At 41.5% G+C, this 22865-nt stretch overlaps 1 protein-coding gene across 1 annotated transcript in view; it reads left to right on the forward strand.

The window, feature by feature from the left end:
* The first annotated feature begins 676 nt into the window (after positions 1-676).
* The window catches only part of Spag17 (sperm associated antigen 17), a 235607-nt gene continuing 213418 nt past the window's right edge, over positions 677-22865 (forward strand). Inside the window, exon 1 of the mRNA XM_036191366.1 lies at positions 677-760. Within this exon, the coding sequence (XP_036047259.1) occupies positions 677-760 (84 nt within the window). The remainder of the gene's footprint in view (positions 761-22865) is intronic.

Here is a 22865-nt window from a genome sequence, read left to right on the forward strand (position 1 = left end):
TGGCTGGGTGGTCAAGTGAGTTTGTTCCTTTTCCAGAGGGACCTGGGTTCAATTACTAGCACAAATCAACATTGGTTGTTATGGTCATCATTTTGAGGTCTCAGTCTAACCCGGATACCTTATAGGAGAGTGGGGTTGGAACCGAGCTCTGTAGGGGCTGTTTAGGCAGAGAAGATAGAGAAATAGACAAGGGGTGAAGCCAAGGGGAGTGATTGAGCTCCCAGAGAGGGTGTCCATCAGATTAGAGGTTGAAAACCAGCTGAGCTGACTGGGCAGTCGTTTTCCATACTGGGTTGGCAGGACCAGAGAAATCTTGGTGGAGCAAGCCTGGATGAGTAATTTTGAGTTTTCTACACATTGTTTATTCGGACCCGACTCGGTTCCCAAGAGAAGCAGGGAAAGGAAATGGATCAAAGAAGTTAGGAGGCCAGCTCGTCACGTTGGAAAATCATCAAATTTACCCCGGGGTTCCTGGAGTTTGGCACTTAGCGGCCGCACCTGGGAAACTCTGCTACTATGGAAACGGAAGCGGTTGACCAGAAGGTCAGGAACCGGTTTGGGGGAAGGGAGCAGGATCCGTTCAGGAAGTGGGCGTGGTCTCGGTTACCACGGCGCCGGGAACGCTCAGGCCGGGCTTCAGCCCTGTTTGGAGGCCAATGCACCTCCCACCCTCCGCATGGCCCCCAAAAAGGAGAAAAGCACCGGGAGCGCAAACTCGAAGTTATGGGAACCCTCGCTCATAGCCGCACACTTGAACCAGGTGAGCCTTGCCTCTCAAGTCCCCTCAGCCCAGGCACCAGGAGCCTGGAACACTTCTTGCTCTCCCAGGTCTTTACACTCCCCCAAATCACGCAGGGTGTTCTGAGCAGCAGGGCGCTTGACAAAAGAGGAGAACCAGGCCTGGGGATATAGCTCAGTGGTAGGGCTGGGTGAGGCCCTGGGTTCAATTTGCTGCACCAGAGGAAAAACAAGACAGGAAGGGAATCTCTGCCCTACAGTTTCAATAGGGGATGGCGGTGTGCGTGTGTGTGTGTGTGTGTGTGTGTGTGTGTGTGTGTGTGTGTGTGTTTAGGACAGGGAGTGGCAATGTGACTCCTCAGACTCCTTTTCAAGGAAGGCTCCCAGATGATGTGCCCCAGTTGTACTGGGGCTGTTATCCTTGCAAATTCTTCTCTTCCTGTTGGACGACTATCTTGTCAAATCATCTGTGGCCCTGCACACGACTGTGTCTTAATAAGTACTGAGTGTAAACAGGACCCGGGGTGACAATCGGTAAAACTCGAAAGGGACCCAGAAGAAAATGTTCTTACGGAACAGCTTGCCCTGTTTTGTTTTCTGTTGCTTTGATAAATAATCATGACCAAAAGTGACGTGGAGAGGAAAGGGTTTATTTCATCTTACTGTTGCAGTCCATCACTGAAGGAAGTCAGGACAGGAACAGGAGGCAGAAACCAGAGGCAGAAACCCTGCAGGACTTCTGCTCTCTGACTCTGGCTCATGCTCAGCTAGCTTTCTTAGATGACACTGGCCACCTGCTTAGGGATAGTGAATGCCACATACAATGGGCTGGAGCCTCTTACATCAATCAATAATCAGCACTATCTCACAGAAGCATGGCCGCAGCATGGCCCCTCTGTTGTGGGCAATCCCTCAACTGAGACTCTCTGGGATGACTCTAGGCTGTGTCAAGTTGACAGCTGAAACACATTAGGCCACGCCATGCCACCATATCAAACGTTTTCATCTGTGGCCAGACAGAAAGTTAGGTGGTTAAGAGCACTTGTTTTTGCAGAGGACCTGGGTTTGATTCTCAGAACCCACATGGTAGCTCACAACTGTCTGTAACTCCAGTTCTAGTGGACCCTACCTCTGTTCTAGCCTCTGTGGGCACCAAGCATGTATATGGTACATATACATAAGTACAGGCAAAACACTCATACACATGAAATACATGCATACACATATACATATATCTTCATCTATCTTGAAGGGGGAGGAGACCAGAGGAGCTAGCTGCTCATTGCACATTGCCACAAATGCACACAGCAATCGATGACTCAAACCAGAGGGTCCAGCTGCATACAAGTCCAGTTCCAACCACCTCTGCCCACCTTCATTGAGAACCCGGGGGCTTCTGACACCAACAGGTAGACAGCCACATCTAGGCTCTAATGTTTCTGCATCCAAGTCGGCATTTGGAAAAAGAAAAGGCATTTCTGGAGATTCCAAGCTGCCATTTGGAACCTCTTGCAAAAGTGAAGAATGGATTTCGTTTCATTTTTCATTTTATATGTGGGTGGGTGTATGATTCACTAGAGAGTTTGTAGTTAAGAAAAGTAAAATGGACCTTGTGCTGTCCTGCCGGGGAAGGTTGACTATTTACCCTTATTTTCCAATGCTGTTGTTTCTTTCTCTATGGAAAGTAATTCTATCTCATATAAAAATTAGTCCTGGTGAGCCCCCATGAAAAGAGTCTGACACTCCTGTGACTCCTGTGAACATTCTGCTGTGACTTCATGCATCATTACTATAACTTTTCTGCATAGTTTCAATAATGCTAGGAATGAAAAGTGTCAACTCCATAACCCCCAGTTACATTCTCAATTTCTCAGAGATGTTTGTCAAATCACTCTGTGTCTGTATCCTCCCTTTTGCTTTTGCAAGTCAAAACTAGCCAAAATAATTTTCTCCATTTTGTTTTTGAGATGATATTGGTCAAGTTGAGCTTGGAGTGAGTGTGTCTACCTGAATTATTCACTGCTGAACCATGGGGTTGGTGGAGGCATCAACACTGTGTTAGTCTAGTATTAGAAGCATGAAGCTATGATTTTCCTAGTTGAACCAAAAACCTATAGGCATTGATTTTTTCTTATGATTTGGAATCATGAAATAATAATCAGTCTTCTTCATCCTGTTCAAACAATATAGGTTCAATAAATCTTCTATATTAATAGATATAATTCAAGTCAAAGTAATATGTAGCTCTGAATTTGCCTAAAGATGACAATGTGTGTGTAAATTCTTTGTTGATAAGGTTTGGTAAGGAGTTCTACAAGTGGTGTGTCTGAGAATATGCTATTGTTTTAATTCATGAAGAGATTGTTATTCATGTACAGGTATATATGTTTGAGTGTGCATTTGCCAATGTGTGCATTGGGATTGGACATAGGAGACAATGTGATAATTCTCTGGTATTCCAAAAGATAGTTTTCACATTACTTCATTGAAGAATCCAAATCAGGAGTTTTTAACTTTGCTTGGTGCTTTTTCTAGATCGTGTGAAAGGTTTGTATGGGCTTAATGGTGGAAATATTAAGGCAACTCCATGTAGTTAAAAGGGAGGTTTATTTTGGGGGTTTTACTTACAACAAGTAAAGGGATAAGTTACAGGGTCCGGGAGAGGTGAAGTACAGTCCAGCAGTGTTCTCTAGAGAACTCTGCTTGGTCTACCATCCAACATCCAGGATTACCAGGAACCAAGAAAGCCAGCACATCTGGATCTTGGGTCTTAAGGGCTCTTATCTTGGCCTTGCCTCTGGGGCAGGCCACAGGTAGGCATGACAATTACTGGAAGCCTCAATGGGGGCAGTACTTCCATGTCAAAGCTGGAACAGCTACCCACTACATGGGTTTTTCTCCTTTGCTTTGTTAATGTCCTAGATGGCAATGAATATCCTATTTTAGCTGTAGGCCATTTTCTTCTCTCTCCTAGATTTACTAAGGTGTAATTGGTAAGTCAAAACCATGTATAAACATATTAATTTTCATATGTTGAACCATCTTTCCATCTCAGGAATAGATCTCACTTGGCCACAGTATATAGGAGCCTCTTTGTGTACTGTTGAGTTTGCTAGTGTCCTTGGGCATTCTTTTTTTTTTTTTTTTTTAAGATTTTATTTATTATGTATACAGTATTCTGCCTGCACATATCCCTGCAGGCCAGAAGAGGGCGCCAGATCTCATTACAGATGGTTGTGAGCCACACGTGGTTGCTGGGAATTGAACTCAGGACATCTGGAAGAGCAGTCAGTATTCTTAACCTCTGAGCCATCTCTCCAACCCCCACTTGGGCATTCTTGTCAGTGCTCATAAAGAATAGTCTTATAGAGAAGTTGTTTTTTCTTGTAGTAGTTGGTCTTTGGAAAGATTCTGCCTCTTCAATATTTTGGAAGAGTCTGAGGAGAATTTTGTATTATTTATTTTTATGTGTATGAGTGTTTTACCTAAACATATATTTTTGTACCATATCTGTGTCTGAAGAGGCCAAGGTATTGGATCCCCTAGGACTGGAGTAACAAATGGTTGTAGCTGCTATCTGGGTGCTAGGAATTGAACCCAGGTCCTCTGGAAGAGTAGCACTCTTAACCAGCCACTGAACCATCTCTTCAGCCCTAAGGATAATTATTAAAATTAAAGACACAAATCAAAAGTCACAGTAGTAGTGATGTAAAGATATATGTTCTTATGATTTGCTTTTGCCAGATAATTTTAGATTTTTTTGCACAGCATTGAGTTGCTAGCTAGTAGTTTTTTACTTAAAACTAAAGGGGCAGTAGTAGCACATGCCTTTGATCCCAGCACTCAGGAGGCAGAAAGAAGGTGGATCTCTGCAAGTTCAAGGTCAGCCTGGTCTACAGAGTTAGTTCCAGTACAGCCCGGGCTGCACAGTGAAATCCTGTCTGAAAAATAAATAAATAAATGAATGAATGAATGAATGAATGAATGAATGAATGAATAGACAAACAAACAATTAATTAATTAATTTAATTAAAGGGTTCCTTTTAGTAATAATTGAAGAGCGTAACTTGTGGCCACAGACCTCCTTAACTTTTGTCTCTCTGAATTTTCTTCATTTATAATTCACTTTTAAAACACAGTTTTGAGTAGTTATGGGATTCTTAGATGATAGGTTTTGGGGTTTTTGTTTTGTTTTTTCCTATTACTTCGAATATCCTGGCCAAACTTCACATAATTGTTAAGGACCCTTAGATGTGAAGCGTTAGCTTTCCTCCCCAGCTTTCAGGATTCTCTGGGGAGGCTTTGACCATCTGACCATGTACCTCAGCAGTGGCTTCGAGTCTGTCTCACTTGGAGTCTGCTGAGCTTCATGGATGGGTAGTTTTGTTTTTCCTCAAGTTTGGGGCACTTTCAGCCATTATTTGCTTAAATAACCCAGCCTGTCTGATTTTCCTAGTGCTCCCATATGCACTCCCTGGTCTGCCGCATACTGTTCGTCTAGATCCTTAGGCTATGTTCAGTTCCCTTCAGTCTTTTCTTTTTTTAAATCAAAGCAAAATTATCAAGACAGCAGATGAGGAAGCCCAGTGCCTCCTTTCCACACAGAAACATCAAACGATAATAATGGGGGTGGTTCAAAATTAAAATAACCCCTGAGAAAGTCTAGACACTGAAATCAGCCAAAGACCCAAGGGAACAAAAAAAGTGGTGGTGAGCGAGGCGTTTCATGGTCATTTAATTCTCTTTTGCTGCATTGGGTGTTGTGGCCGCAGCATGGTCGGGACCTTCCATCCTGGTCTCTGCTCTTTACTTTCAGACTTCGTGTTTTCGAATAATTAGTGTCCAGGCTTGCCAGTACTCTACCCTGCCTGCTCGGGGCTGTGGGCAAACCCTTCCAGCAGAGTTTTAGTTCAGGCTAGTTCAGTCGCTGTGTTTTCCAGCACGGGGGCTTTGTTGCTTTCTATTTACAAGTACAATGTCTTTGTACTCTCCTTGGGTTCAAATGTTCCTTTCCTGACCTCCTTTGGTTCTCTCTCACCATATTAAGACAGTTGTTTAGAAAAATCTAGTAAATCTAATGCATATGTTTATTAACGGAGATTTGTTAATTATTTTAATAGGCCATGTTTTTCCTGTTTCTTTGCATGTCTTATGTTTAGTCATAAACTGGGCATTTGGAAATTTGCAGTCATTCTAGGGTTTGTTTATTGGCATGGAAGAGTTCAGCACATTAGGACATATCCTACCCTTTGGTGACAATCCATGATTAAGTCTCTAGGTTTTCTCAGGCTAATTCTGGACTCCATGCTGGCTGGTTTGCAAGCTTTCAAAGTTTCCCCTCAAATATCCAACTGCTTTTTTGTTTGTTTGTTTGTTTTTGTTTTTCCGAGACAGGGTTTCTCTGTGTAACTTTGCGCCTTTCCTGGAACTCACTTGGTAGCCCAGACTGGCCTTGAACTCACAGAGATCCACCTGCCTCTGCCTCCCCAGTGCTGGGATTAAAGGCATGTGTCACCACTGCCCGGCCCAACTGCTTTTAAGTGTTTTAGCTTCCCAAAAAGTGTCACAGCATCTTTCTCTCAGAGCCATCAATGTTCTGTTGTTTTCTTCTACCCATAATCCCTTTCCCCAGGGACCTATGGCTCTTACTTCCCTCAAAGCTTTCATGTGTTAAGAGCATATCACAGCCTCCTTAGGCTCTGCCAGCCTGGGTACTTACTGCTCTGTTCTCCCTGGATAAGCTCTGGATCATAGCAGATATAATCAGCCCCCTGTGCAACCTATAGAGAGATCCAAATACAAGTAATTTCTGCTCTGCTCTGGGGGCCCAAGGAAAGGAACTGGGAGGGACCATCCGGACGGTGCCACGCCCACGCCATCCAATGCAGCAAACTGGAATAAATGCTCCGTGAAACGCCGCGCTCACCACAGCTTTATTTGTTGCCATGGATCTTTGATTTCACTGACTACTTTCTTGAGGTATTTTGAGTTTTTACTCCTGCACCCCTTTCTGTTGTTGTTTGATGTTCGCCTATGGAAAAGAGGCATGGGGACTTCCTCCTCTGCTGTCTTGATAATTTCAGTTTGATTCAAGATACTTTTTTTAACACGACTCTGAATTTTTTTTCATTTACTCCTTGCTGAGCCTACAGCAGGTGATGCTGGAAGAAATGAATGGCAGTTTTATTTGTGACAATTTGTGAGATGTTTCCAGAACTTTTCAAACAGCACAGGCATTCCTTATAGGAGCTTGCAGGCTACACTCCACTCCTCTGAACAATGTCCTTGGCTTCAGGATGTCTGGGATGTATATTTCAATTGAGATTCTGTACTAGAGTCAAAACTTCTGTGTCAACACAAAGAAAAAAGGTCTTTGGTCTCAGTGGAAAGGCTATTAGCAAACTGGGAAGGGCGCTTATTGTTTTTGTTAAGATGTAACATGCTTTTCTCCCAAAGGTGTTCATCAGAATACAAGGAGTCCCTGGAAATTTGAGCTGCTTGGGTTCTCTCTCAGGTGGAATTTGGTTGAGTATGTTTTGAATTACAGTAATTTAAATTATTTTATATTTTGATGTTATCTGAGGGGGGAATCTTTTCTTTGTCCCTAATTTAAATAGCCACATTTCTCTCTATAGCTAAAGGCAGACATATAACCTACAGAACTGCCTCCTGACAGGACACTAAACACAGGAAAAGGTTGTGGAAACACATACATCCCTTTACCTACCCAAAGTTCCTGCTCCTATAGTCACTCATTTCACTATGGAATGATTTCAGACCAAAACTGTCCAATCAGAAGACAAGGCTACCTTACTGCCATTTAGCTAATGATTATCACAATTTTTCTTTTTGTATTAAACCTCTAGTTTTTCCTTAATATATATATTTAAGAATATTTATAGACACCCAACCTATTGACATCCTTCCTGAGACACAAAAGCCTTGCTTATAGTTTGTATATTTTTGTTCTTGGTGTGTGCTCACCCTTTTTATTTTTCAGATAAGTAATATTCTTTGCATACTACTAAGTTCTAGAACCAATGCCCTCCCCTGTAAAATAACAGGATGTATCAGATGTTCTCAAGTCCACATGCCTCCTTAGAAGTAACTCTAAGTTGTAAGTAATTTGTAAGAAGTAACTCTAAGAGGAAAATTTTAAGTAGACCTTGCAATTTAAAGGCAAAAACAAAAACAAAAACAAAAACAAAAACAAAAACAAAAACAAAAAACCCAACATTGGATATGAATTATTTTTAGCTTAAATTTATTTATTTATCTATTTATTTATTTGTTTTACATTCTGATTACAGTTTTCCCTCCCTCCTCTCCTCCTAGTCCTTCCTCCCATCATCTCCCCTCCATCCCCTCTCCCAATCCACTTACCTCTGTTTCTGTTCAGAAAGGGGCAAGGATACCAACACAGTATGGCATACCGGGTTGCAGTCAGACTAAGCAACTCCCCTTGTATTAAGACTGTAGCACGAATCTTAAATGGTCATATTAATAAAAACAAACTCAGAGCCAGATATTGGGGTCAATGTCGGAAGATCAGAGAAGCAGAACAAGCCACAGCTACCTCACCTTGCCAATTCCTCAGATGATCCTGTTTCCTCAGACTGGAAGCCTCTCAGTCCTCATCCAGAATGAATCTCAACTGAACTGTTGCTCAAAGCCTAAAAGCTTAGCCAACCTAGTTCCTGGTTTTTACGCCTTATGTACCTTTCTGCTTTCTGCCCCCACTTCCTGGGATTAAAGGCTCACTTCTTGTGATTAAAGGCATGAGTCACCATGCCTGGCTGTTTCCAGTGTGGCTTTAAACTCACAGAGATCCAGATGGATCTCTGCCTCCCAAGTGACAGGATTAAAGGTGTGTGTGCCACCATTTTCTGGCCTCTATATGTAGTGGTTGTTCTGTTCTCTGACCCCAGAAAAGTTTATTAGGGTCACACAATATTTTGGGGAACACAATACCACCACATAACACTGAGCAAGTCAACTCAGTATGAGGAATAGATTCCTAAAACCCAGCCAAAGCATTAGGGACAGCCCTAGTTCCCATTGTTAGGAGTCCTACAAGTAGACCAAAGTACACAATGGTCACACATATATAGAGGGCCTAGGTCAGTCCTGTGCAGGCTCCCTGGTTGTCAGTTCAGACTTGTGGGCTCCTATGAGGTCAGGTGAGTTGTAAAAGGAAAATTTTGCATCTGGCCTCTTATGTCAGCCTCTATAGCATTACTAGGAGGTGGGCAACATTAGAGCGGAATAGTTGTTTAAAGAACGGCTGATGGAGTCCATTTCATTAGTACTCAAACTTGAGATCCAAGTGTTCCTTAAGGCAAAGAAACAAGTCTACAAAGCCCACTTGCTTTATCTGAAGCATCATCCTTCCCCCTTGGCGACGCTTGTCCTCGACCTCCCATTTTCAGCACTTCCTATTGAGACGCAGTTCTTAGCTTCTTCCTGGAACTCATGATAGAAACACTTGAGTTTATACGTTGGAATTTCCATCTGTGAGATACATATTTTTTATTAGGATAACTGTTTCTTCTTTCCAAAAGAGCGTAGGAAAGTAGTCCTTTGCCTACCTGGAAATATGTGACCCTCTCTGGTTGCACAGCCCAAACTGGGCCCTGAAAGTCTGGGGTCTCTGTCCTTCAGCTCCCCGTTTCTGTCCCTGGCACCGTCATTACTACCGTAGCCAAGCATCATCTAGAATCACTAGTCTTGTGATTTACCCTTGTTTAGGCTCTGAGTGCTCTCCATCTTTCCCACCATTCTCCTTCCCTTGCTGCTTCTTCATTACATTGCTCCATTGCTCAAACCTTCATTACAGCCCAGTCCCACACCTGCAGACCCTTCAGTTTTTAAAAGAGCCCCGATACCCACTCGACACAGAATCACCTAGTTCTATTAATTAAGCCACTTCCATTTTTTAACCTCATCTTTCCTAAATACTGCTCACACTACAGTAATGCCCACCTCAACAGTGCTGGTGGCCATCAATAATGACTTTCAGCCAAATCTAATCCATCTACTTTCTTCAGCCCCCTCTAGTCTGTCACTACTAACCTTGAAATGGAGTAGCTGTGGGTAAAATAATGTCTTCATGGCACAGATCCGTAAAGAAGGTGACAAGATGCTGGAGGAAGCCCAGCTCCAGCACCAGATACACAGGTGTTGAATTCCATTTCTCATGCCGTAGAATGGATGACCTAGAATGAATTTCTCTTACCTCTGAGCCTTGTTCTTTTTTTTTATGTGAACACAATAGTGCTTCAAAGATTGCTATGAATATAAAATAATGCTTATTTTATAAACATTATCTATAGCATGTAGCACTTAGCCTTCAGTAAATGTATTCACTCCCCACCTCTCAGACTTCCATTCATATAGGTCTCCTTGGTCACAGTGAATCTCCACATCCCACAACTAGGCTTATCTATTATTTGGAGCCTTTATAAGATGTGCCTCACAGTGAGCTTTCTTCTTACTATTTTTAAATTATGTGTATATGTGAGTCTGTGTGTGGGTATATGCATGTGAATGCAGGTACCCATGCAGTCTAAAAGAAGGTATCGGATGCCCTGGAGTTAGAAGTTTTGAGCTGTCCAGTGTGGGCACTTTGACTGAACTCTGGTCCTCTGGAAAAGCAATGTTCACTCTTAACTACCAAGCCATCTCTCCAGCTCCCTTCCACTTTTGTTTTTTAAAGGGCACAGTAAGCCTTTCTAAAAACCTTGGCTGACATTTATCTTCCCTTGCCTCAGCTCTAGGCTCTGCATTAAACTCCATGCTTAGTTACAGAATGCCTTATACAATTTGGTGTCATTTCATGTTTTATATAACATGAGCTGTTAGAAACCACATCTTAACATCCTTATGTACACTCTACCATAACTAGCATAAATTTAGGTACACGACACACACATAAATGATGAATTCTACCAATTTGATCATTAAATCTTGGATTACAGTGAAACCTGTATTATGGAAACCAGGACAATTAGCAGACAGAGGGGGTGTGTTCCAAGAGCAGACAACAGAGAGCATTTGCATAAAAGAGCAGTGACTGGGGAAGTAGCAGGCATGCCAGGCAGCATTCTCTAGAATAGTCGGCTCATGATTGCTCATTATTACACTCCCTTGAGGAATAAGGTTTTTCTTATACTAAAGGCAGGGCCACAGCCACAAGTCTGAAGCCCTCTAGAGCTACATAAAGAACACTCAGCCAGCCAGGCTACATAAAAAGAGCCTATCTTGGGAGGGAGGTGTAGCTCAATCAGTAGAGTGCTTGTCCCACAAACATGAGGACCTAAGGTCAGACTTCCAACACCCACCTAAAAATGTGGGCATTGTGGCTGAGGTCTGTGATCTCAGTCCTGGGGGTGGAGACAGGCAGATTCAGTGGCTGAGGTCTGTGATCTCAGTCCTGGGGGTAGAGACAGGCAGATTGCTGGAGCTTTCTGGTCCTTAGCCTAGCCTAATAAGTGAGCTTTGGGTTCAGTGAAAGACCCTTTCTGAAAAAAATTAAAGTGAAAAATGACTGAGGAAAACAGCTAATGTTGTCTTCTGACCTACACATGCACACACATGCATACACACAAACCAATGAGCATGTATGTGTATACAAATACATACAAATACATATACAGTACAACACACATACTCAGAAAGAGAGACAGAGACAAAGATCCTCTCTCAAAATAAAACACATACATCACAGCAAAGCCACTGGATTGTGTTACTGTCCCCAAAAGAACCCCCCAATTTTCCATTTCACTTTGCAGAGACGTTTCGTCTGCCACCTTGGGAGGCATGCAGGGAAAGTTCTCTAGAACATTTAGCTCACAGCCTCTCCTTATTACACCTTGGTGGAGAAATAATATTTTTCTCTTATTAAATGTAGCTCAGTGACAATAGCTGAGTTGTGAACACTCAGGAAACAGTAAAAAGCTCTCCTGGAGTCTTGAACAAAGCCTGTAATTCTTACAAAGGTTTGCAAAATGGCATTGAGCTCAAGATAGGCATTGCTGAAATATTAATACCCCAGATCGCTTAAGTAAATAACATCATAGAATATATACACTGGGATGATAATAAACCCAGGCTAAGTAAATTTTGAGGGGTAAATGTGCAATTGAATTGAAGTGCTTAAAGCCGTTATAAGTGCAGTTTATCAAAGAGGGAAATGTGTTTTATTGGTTAGAACCCTTGAGCAATTTCTAAGAGTTAGTGAAGGGTTTTTTTTTCTTTTTCTTTTTTTTACTTTTTTGATCCTAAACAGTAAGCTATTTCTCATGTTAATGTGTATTTAAGACTTACTGGAAATACTCATAATATGAGCTGAAGACTGATGTCTGGCAGCAGGCGTATTTCTGAAATTGGGTTGGTTTTTACTACTATATTTTTGAAATATGCCTTCATTGGTATTTACAAAACAAATTGCCAGTTCACACAAAGGTTGTTTTTATAAAAGCCAATGAAAACAACCGAGCCGCTAGGAAGAATGTTAAAAAGGGAAATGGACTTTTCATAACCTCACATTATAATTTCTCCTTTTGGACAAAAATGTATTATTTGAATGAGTTTGGAGCTGAAGGGAATTAGTATGTCAAATTATCCCGCCAGGATGTTATGTGTGATCATTTTTATTGCAAGTGAAAAAGCATTAAATACAAGTAAAAAGAAAACACTGCCAGGGAGTTTGGCAACATCTTAGGAAAATGCGAGTGAAGAAATGGTGGCTGTTGATCAGGGTTCCCCTCCAGCCATGGAACCCGTCACTGGCTCCCAGTTCCCATGGTACCCTGCCCAGTGTTCCTAGTCCAGCTTCTTATGGCATTTCTCTGCTCATCCGTCTTATCTCTCTCTTCTAAAGGAGAACGGCTTCTGCAGTAGCCCCAGGTACGTACAGACTGGGCCTCCTGCCTCCAGCCAACTGCCTCTCATCCACATCCTCTCCTAAAGGACTCAGAAAGCAGCTCCCGCCACACCTTGCTGGCACTCAATGACTTGCCTCCTTCCAGTAAACTTCAGCAGTTGGCACCTTTAACAGATACCTGTTTGGAACTGTTGCTCTGTAATTTCAGTGTAGCCCTCTGAATGCCTGTCCTTTTATACTAGAGATCCCCAGACACCCAGACTCCTAATGCTTCAGGTTTGTTCTCTGCTGACTACAGCATCTAGTAGTGATGGCACACAGCAGTCCTCCCTCCCAGATGACCAACAGGACTAAATACACGGACATGTTGCTGTCTTAGCCTTTTACCCATGGTTGGCTTTGAATTTGAAAGTCAGTTGCAGCCTACAAGTCATGATAATGACTGGAAGATGATCTGCAAACTGCAGGGCAATGGTCATACCTCCCCCACCAACATTAAAACCATGGCTGAGCTGGCTTAGGGCATTGAACACAAGAGAAATGCTATCTTGCTTAATGTGTAAGGCTTCGCACATCCAAATCCCCACTCTGTGTTGTGTCCCCGCAGACCATGACCTTGACTGAAGTGGTTCATCACCCAGACTGTAATTTCCAAGTTTTCTTCTTTAGTCCATGATCAACTCTTCAGTGTCTTGTTGGCTACACCTCTGAAATCATCTAAAATCTCTGCTCCCAGCACTGTCTCCCTACTGTGCCTAACCCAAGCCACAGCCAGTTTTTGCTCAAGCTACAAAGTAGTCAAAACTATCACAGCTTTGTCTGTTCCTCCTGGCCTGCTACTTCAACCTCTAGTTTCCATAAAGTAGCCACATAGATCCTCCCAAATGACAGTTGGGTGTTTCTGGTCTCTCTTGACTGTTTCACCCTGTCACCCAACCCACTGTAACCACACTGGCCTTTTGGCTGATCCTGAAGCCATCAGGAAACACATGACTGCTTTGACCCTTGTTTTCTTATGCCTGGAAGTTGTATGAGCAATGCTTTCCCAACCCTTCTTCAGGTTGTGCTCCGTGGATACCCTGTTGGAAGGACAGGACATATATCGTGAATTGGACCATTATTTCTCATACTGTTTTCCTGCTACATGAGACCAAGCTCTGAGAGGACAGGGACTGATTCATTTACTGGTGTCTGCCAGCTCCCTATCTAGTATGGAGGAACTCAGGTGTGTTTGCTTAATGAATAGCTGGTAATGTTCAATGACAAGGAGATCTTGGTGACAGTATTATTACTGTATGGAGTAGCAACTCAATAAATGCATGACAAGGGATGGTACACTTAGCCTATATGCATAGTTATTTTTAATGTCACTTTATACATAAACTTCAAGCTCAACATACTCACAACTGAACAAATCTCCCCAAATCCTTATGCTCTGTCTTTGCTGCTATGACTACATTGCTCAATATCATCAAAATCACCCATGTGACCCCAACATGAAAATGAACAGCAATTCTTGCCTGTTCTTTGCTTCTAACCCTTCAGTTCCACCTCACTATTTCTAACCAGCACAACTCCAATCACCTCTCCCCTTACCTATCTTCATCCAGCAGTGAATGAATATACAAAATATTTTAACAGTCATCCTATGTCAATCAAGACACATACAAAAATATAAGTCAGTTTTATTCTCTAGGCTGTAGCTTGGTAAATGGCTTGTCAGATGATATGGCTTTTTGTTTATTATTCATCAAATTGTTCTACTAATTTCAGAATCATGTGCTGACTTTTAATTGGTATAGTCTTTTTGTTAAGTTGGTAAAGTTTTTTGGTTGGCCTGACTTTCTTAATTGATACACTTTTCTAAGCATGGCGCGCTCCTAAGACCATCCCTGGGCTTATCCACAGCTTCCTGCATTGAACCAATAATAGAATATGTGTGCAGTTCTCTATACATAGAGGCTTTATCAGTATTTTTTAACACATTCAAAAGCCTTTCAGTTTTACTAAACTTTTAGTATTACATTCAAAGCTTTTGTAGCCATCATACTGTATGAGATTTAGGCACATGCAATTTCTTTATTATCTTTATTATCAAAGAAGCCATGAAATTCTTGGAATGTTACATTTTACTATTTTAATGTTTATAAATTATTTTTATACTTGTATTTTAAAATATGAATGTTATGATATACATAATTTGTCCTGCATAAAATATAACTCATTTTTACATATTTTGATCACTCTGAATTCCCTGTGTTGGGAACCACAGTGATACTAGCATTTGGGACTGAACACATGAGACAGAGTAGTTCACTGTAGTGGACTGACAGAAAACCCATTTCTATACAATTATTGAATAATCAACTAGTATTTCTCTTAGAACTGATAACTTATTTTGTCTTGTTTCAAATTGTGTTTCTTACATCTTTGTTTTTATGTGTTTTCTCATATTGTTTTATTGTTTGGTTAGCATAAAGTGTTCATTGCAGCGTGTTGATATAGCCGCATCATTATCGTCTGATGCCATTCATGCTCCTCCTCCGCCCCCTCGCAACTGGTCCCTTCCTTTCCCCAGTTATCCCCAACTACTATTCTCCTATTACATGTGTGCCATCACTTCCTCTATTTCCCACATCTCTTAAAATCTCTTCCTCACTTCTCATGATCCCCTTTCTGGTTTTATGACCTCCCACATAAACACACACACACACACACACACACACACACACACACACACACACACACACTTTAAGCCTAATTTCCTCACATGAGTGAAACATGCAATGTTTATTTTTCTTAGTCTTTCTTACTTCACTTCACATAATGGTTTCCAGTTGCTTCCATCTTCCTGCAAATGTCATAATTTCATTTTTCTTTAGGGCTGTATAAAATTCTATTGCCTATATCTACCACATTTTCTTCATCCACTCACCTTTGTTAATAGATGTCTAGGCTAGTTCTCTTCTGTAGCTGTTGTGAATGGTACAACAATAAACATGGCCATGCAGGTGCCTCTGTAGTACCACTTTCCTCAGGATAATTTGTTAAAGAAGCTTTCTTACAGTGTATGCTTCTGATAGCTTTGTTGAAAATGACATGGCTGTAGCTGTGTGGGTTTGTTTCTGGGTCCTCTATTCTACCCCATTGGTCTTCCTGTCTGTCTTTGGGCTGCTATCATGCTGTGATATCTTGGCTATCATGGCTTGGGAGTGTGATTTTAGATTGGATGCCTCCAGCATTGTTCTCTCTGCTAAGATTTGCTTTGGCTAATTGAGATCTTTTGTGTTCTCATGTGAATTTTGGGGATTTGTTTTCTTGTACTATGAGTAATGTCAATGGGACTATGATGGGGATGACATTGAATGTGTAGATTGCTTTTGGCAATACAGCCATTCTCACGGTGTTTATCCTGTCTATCCACGAACAAGGGAGGTCTTTCCACTTTCCAGTTTCTTCTTCAATGTACTAAGTATTATAAAGTTCTCACTGTAGAGGTCCCTGATTTGCTTGATTGAAGTTATTCATAGGTATTTTATTTTTCTGAAGCTGTCAGCAATGCTTTCCACTGAGTTTTTCATTTAATCCATTGGATTTTACATTTCCAATAGTTCTATTTTTTAAATTTCCTTGCTGAATTTTTTTCTTTGTTGCTGAGTTTTCATCAAAATTGATGATTTTTCTCAATATTTTTTTTCTTCTATGTTGTTGACTTTTCCCTCTGGGTCCTTGTAGTTGGAGTTTTCCTGCCTGGCCCAGTCAGGACAAATCTCTCTTACCCGCCAGTCCCACAGTCGCTCAGACCCAACCAAGAAAGCACACAGAGACTTACATTGTTTAGAAACTGTATGGCTGTGGCAGGCTGCTTGTTATCTACTTCTTCTCTCTTAAATTAACCCATTTCTGTTAGTCTATACTTTGCCAGGTGGCTTGTGGCTTACCGGTGTTTTTATATGTTGCTTCTCATGGCAGCGGCTGGCAGTGTCTCCTCCAGCCTTCTACTTCCCAGAATTCTCTTCTCTTTGTCCCGCCTATATTTCCTGCCTGGCCACTGGCCAATCAGAACTTTATTTACACAGAGCGATATCCATAGCACTTCCCGTTTTCTTTTTTTTAAAGGAAGATTTTAACTTTTACATAGTACAATTACATATAACAAAACAATTATCAAGCAAGAATTACAGTTACAATATTAAAGAAGATATCCTATCTATCTTATATTTGTGAGTCTAAGGTTTTATATCTAACTTATCTTTTATCATAACTGAGGAAATTATAACTATCTAGCCTTCAACCACATCAAAGACCTCAGAAGGATATACTATTACCTGAGAACTGGGAGAAGGATGTTAAGCATTTTTCAGGAGTCTTGCAGGGTAGACAGAGACAGCTGGCAGCCTGGACAGTCACCTAATGTTCCTTTGTAAAGTTGGGGCATTTGTCTTCAGCCCACAGGGCTAGAGTCTCTTGGTCACTTCTCTCAGTGTCTTGTAGAATGTCTGGCAGTTTCCTCTGTGAAGCAGGAACCTGAAGGACCATTTTGTCAAGCAAAGTTTAGTGGTCACCTTTCTATGGGTCCTGCATGTCCAGTCGATCAAGCAGTCCAGGCAAGAACAGTTTCTTGTCCAAATGGCTATTTTTGTTAAGGTGAAGATAAACTCCATATGAAGTGTCTTCAATGCCCATCCTCCTCTCTGAAGTAAAACTGTGCTGCCAGGAACAGACATGTCTCACTGTCCAGAAAGTCTAAATTTAAAAAATATTTTAAATGCCATATTCTGTAGACCTTTGAAGTGTTTGAAGATTACCTGTCTATCTGAAATATCTCTTTGTATACCTAGAAGACTTAACTAACATGGCTATGAGTATGATTATCATAGATGACCAGTTATTAATCTATTTTTAATTATCCATTTCAATTTAAAATGAGCTATAAAAACATAATACCTTAAACAGGAGTAGAAATATACACACAGTATAACAAAATTAACTTTAAGTTTGTACCAATAGACTAAAATCTATACCAATGTAAAACATTTTAAACAAGTTGTTGCTCTTTAGAAGTAAGTTCCTTAATCTACCCTTTCATCCTATTATATCTATATCATATCCCCTTTTCTTTTTTAGAAAGAGATCACGTTTATAATCAACCTGCTTTAAATAAAAATATTGGTTTTTTTATGTCCCACATCAGAGGGCTCTTCTGATTTGGGACACAAAAATCTCTTAACCTTTTCTTTTAGCAATATGTCTGAGTTTAGAGAAGGAGTGAGCCAATTCCATCTCCAAAGCCAGCTTGATAATTTTGAGAATGTGGGCGTAGTTTCTCTTACTACTTCCTGCTGGAGGGGGGCACTGTATCTTATGGGGACACAAAGAAAATTTTAGGATTATGGAGTAGTCCATTAGGGTGAACCTCTGAGCCAGTTGCCTTGAAACCATTCTGGATGTCAGATCATCTGGGCCATGGTGTCATTGGAGACCTTTCAGGTGGTCTTGGCTGATCAAACCCGATGTATCTTAATCTGGAACAAATCCACAGCCTCTGGCTTTCTGTGAAAACAAAAGCAGAGACTCTTTTCCAAAGCAACATATCCTTATATCCAAATTTTGAAGTCAAGGTACCTTTAAAATTTACATATTTATTTAACTCAACAGCTTTTACAATCAAATCTTTTTCTGTAGTTAAAAATTCCAAAGACAAGACAAACCAGATTCTCTATGTAATATCCATCTTTGTAAGACTGAAACACCACTGTGGCTGCTGGCTCTGCCCACCTCAGCTTCCTAACATGGCGGCGGTACAGCTTACCGCCAGCTCTGGGTCTGGAGCCATGTGTACCATCAACTATCAGAAGCAGTTCTATCAAAGTAGCACATAGCCCAGAAACTTTTTTTTTTTTTTAAACTAGCAAAGGTTAAATCTACCACGCAGCAGAGTAAAGTGCCGCTTGTAGACTCCTCATTCCTGCCACACTGCAGGTCAGAAGCACACGCCAGGAACCCGCCATAGTAGTTCAAACCGGCAGGGTGCCACTAACTTGAGAGAGACAACTCTGTCTTAGAATCTTTTTTCTCAGGTTTTAGGTGGAAATTCTTGCCAATACGTTGGGCGCCGTTTGTGGTTGGAGTTTTCTTGCCTGTCCCAGTCAGGACAAATCTCTCTTACCCGCCAGTCCCACAGTCGCTCAGACCCAACCAAGAAAGCACACAGAGACTTACATTGTTTAGAAACTGTATGGCCGTGGCAAGCTGCTTGTTATCTACTTCTTCTCTCTTAAATTAACCCATTTCTGTTAGTCTATACTTTGCCACGTGGCTTGTGGCTTACCGGTGTCTTTATATGTTGCTTCTCATGGCGGCGGCTGGCAGTGTCTCCTCCAGCCTTCTACTTCCCAGAATTCTCTTCTCTTTGTCCCGCCTATATTTCCTGCCTGGCCACTGGCCAATCAGAACTTTATTTACACAGAGCGATATCCACAGCAGGTCCTGGACTAAATTCATCTGCCTGTTCATTCATACCTTTTTCAGGTCATTGAGTACATTTACGAGAAAAACTTTGAAATAGCTGTTGATAATGAGACTTGTTTTAGCGTCTGTGAGTTCAGTAGCTGAGGAGTTGTGGTCTTTTAGAGGAGTCTTGTTGCATGGCTTCTTTGTGTTGATTATATCTTTGTGTTGCAATTTGCACATCTGTTTGGGTATCTCTTCTTGATTTGAGGGAAGATTTTATTAAAGGGCAGCTTACTCATGAAGGTGCAATTACCAGTACCATTCTGGGAGAAGGAAATGGACTGTGTCAATAGCAACACTAAACCATACAAACTATAGAAGCACACTTAAAAATCAGTTACAATTTACAATCACATCACCACTGACCCCAAAGCTGGAACAGAAAACTACTGTGGGCTATGGTGTGACCACAAAAATTATTTAAGGTAACTGTAGAAATAGTAAATAAATGAGAAAAGGTAAGGAGATATATGACTTAGTTTGGTTACTCTTGCTGTGACAAATCATCATGACCAAAAGCAACTTGTGGAGGAAAGGATTTATTTTGGTCATAGTTTCAGATCAGTTACTCATCAAAAGCAGTGTTGGCAGGAACTCACAGGACAAGAACCTGGAGGCAGGAGCTGATGCAGAGGCCATTGAGGGATGCTGCTTACTTGCTTACTCTCCCATGACTTGCCTAACCTGCTTTCTTATAGAACTCTGGACCAGTGGCCCAGGGGTAGCTCTACCCAAAAGGCTAGGCCTTCTCTTATTGATCACTAATTAATAAAATGTCTGTGGGCTTGTCTCCCACCTGATCTTATGAAGATATTTTCTCAATTGATGTTCCCTCCTCTCTGATGATTATAGCTTGTATCAAGATGACTTAAAACTAGACAGCACAACATAGAAGGGGGAGAGAAAGAGGAGAAATGAGTGAAAGAAAGAAAAATGGGAAAACAAAGATATAAAAGAGTGTGATGATGAGGAAGGGAAAAGAACAAGAAATTACCAAGACTTAAAAAGGGGAAAAAAACAGTTCAAAAACAAAATTAGATAAATATAAGTGTAAAAAAAACCACTAAAATTTAAAAAACTAAAAACATAACAAAATATGTTTAATCAAAATACTACAATTTGTAGGACCAGGAAGGAAGAAACAAAGAGGGTATAAAAAAGATAAAAAAGAAATAAGATTAAAGTATCTTAGTAAATGTTAAAATTAGGTAAATGTGTAAAGAAATATAACAACATTTGAAAAATTTTTTAAATATAATAAAGTAAAAGGTCTGGTAAATATCTAGAATAATTAGTTTTTATTATCAACTGGACATAACCCAGAATCTTCTAGGAAGAGAGTCTCAATGAGGTTGTCTATGTTGGGTTGGCCTGAGACATGTCTATTTGGCACTATCGTAAATAAGTTAATTGATACAGAAAAGACCCATCTCACTGTGGGTGGCACCATTCCCTAGGCAAGGTTTCCTGAATGGTATAAGTGGAGAAATATGGCTGACTACAAGCAAGCACATATAGACTCATTGCTCTCTGCTCTTAACTATGGATGTGATGTGGCTAGTTGTTTAAAGTGCCTACTTTGACTTCCCCACAGTGATGGACTGGGACCTGGAATTACTAGGTGAAATAAACTGTTTCCCCCTAAGTTACTTTTGATGGGGGTATTTTATCACAGCAATAGAAAAGAAGCTAGAAAAAAATGTATTAGAAAAATCAAAGTAGGTAGAAAAGCATCTTTCTGGGTCCCTGAAAACTAGCATTGCCAGTTACATGGATAGGGGTGGGCAGAGTCAGTTAGAGTGTGAACTCGTTTTTCCTATGGTTTCTGCTGTTGCTGATTCTGTATTAGACAAGTGCCTGATATCCATGAATACTATCTTCACCAGGACAGTTCTTCATTGTGTTCTTGGAGCCTCTGCTGGCCACATTTAGCTTTGCAGTCTGGGGTCAAGCAGATTATCTCACTTTGTTGAGACCCTAGATCATATCTCTGGGGTGGATGTCTGAGCTGGAGGTGTCTCCCAAGTACATTAGAGAGTGTGAACAGTAGCCATAGCACTGAGATGTGTGCAGGTAGTAGATCTGACTTCATGCTAAAGGGATTCAACTATAAATATCAGGCACACCTTGATAATTCAGAATTACTGGCTTTATAGCAGTGAGGGACATTACATGACTCCAGAATTCAATCTACCCACCAGACTCAAGCTCAAGGCTGTTAAACTCCAAGGCAGGCATTGAAGAGAAAGCTCAGTCTGTTAAATGCTGACCACACATGTATGTACACACACACACACACACACACACACACACACACACACACACACGCACACTAGCCCTCCAGGGAAATTACAAGTTGATGTAATCCATTTCTAGCCACCACTCCAGCCTAGGCCAGTCTTCTGCCATCTGCCTCCTTTAGTGTGTCAGCATCCATCCCTCCTTTCTCCCTACAACTGCCTCTTGGCCCTCCCCCCCCCCATTCAGGAACTGAGGCTAGCCAAATTGTCTCACTGACCCAGAGATGCTCCCCACTCTCAGGTCCCCAAGGTAGCTCAGTTTTCAACAATAGAGTCTCTCTAGCTGGTGCCTGGCCACCACCCTCCAGGCCATATAGTTTAAGAAAAAGAGATTCATTTTAATTTCTAAAATGTATTGATATTCTGCATAGGTGTATGGTACGTGCGTATGAATGCAGGTACACCTAAGGTTAAGAGGACGACTTTCAGGAGCCAATTCTCTCCTACCACGTGGCTCCCAGAGACTGAACTCAGGTTGTCAGGCTTGGCAGCAAGTGGTTTCACCAGCTGAGCCCCCTCCTAAGTCTGAAAAAGGGGTTTCTGCCCGGCACTCACCCAACTGCTAGAGGAACCACTGTATCTTCAAAACCTGCTGCTGGATTTAGGGTTCATGGGGACTGTGGGCTTGTCATGAGGGCAGAACCGCCAGCTTCTGTCTGGCCCCGGTTTAGAAGTCGCTTTGGCTTCACCCCTCTATGCCAGGAACCTCTAAAGCTGAAGCTGTTCAGTTTGACCCTCTGCCTCCCATGTCCTCTTTGTCCCCTGCTACTTCAGAACCTCCTCCCACTTCCTTCATGGATCTCTTCTCCCGTTTTTCCCTCCTTGGCTAAATCCTTGTCTGGCTTTCTCCATCTCGAGCTCACTCAGAGGTAGCCTCTGGCCACTCACTGCCTGATGCAGAAGCCTCAGCTTTTGTCATGATTGATCTGATTAATTTCCTATGGACAGCCAATTTATATTTCTTTCTGGTAAAACTAAAGGTATGGCGATTTTGTTAGATTATTTTTATAAATTAAGTCTGTTTATTTCAGCTTGTGTATGCTCTGCATCTCTCAGCTCAGGGCTCTGCGCTTCTCAGGAAATGCTCAAGGCTTGCAGGTCCTCCCTCGGTGTTTACGTCTTCAGCAGTCTTCTGGCTATGCAATGAATCTCCAGCCTGCCTTCCTGTCCCCACACTAGTTTTTTTATGGAACCCCACATTTCTCTGTGACCACTGATACAGGGTGGAATGTAACAGGTGCCTTCCTGCCTCTACCTGCTCAACAGAAACCATTTTGCTAGCTTTGGAATCTTGAATTTTACCGATTAGATCTGATTTTAAGTATGATGAGAAGCAGTTGGGGTTTTATCGGGTACAGTTAATATGTCACTGCTTTGACACGTTTCCAAGATGTTGCTTTGCCAAAGTTAAAACTGTATAAACATGCAAT

The sequence above is a fragment of the Onychomys torridus genome, chromosome 6 (assembly GCF_903995425.1).
Source record: "Onychomys torridus chromosome 6, mOncTor1.1, whole genome shotgun sequence".
Lineage (NCBI taxonomy): Eukaryota > Metazoa > Chordata > Mammalia > Rodentia > Cricetidae > Onychomys > Onychomys torridus.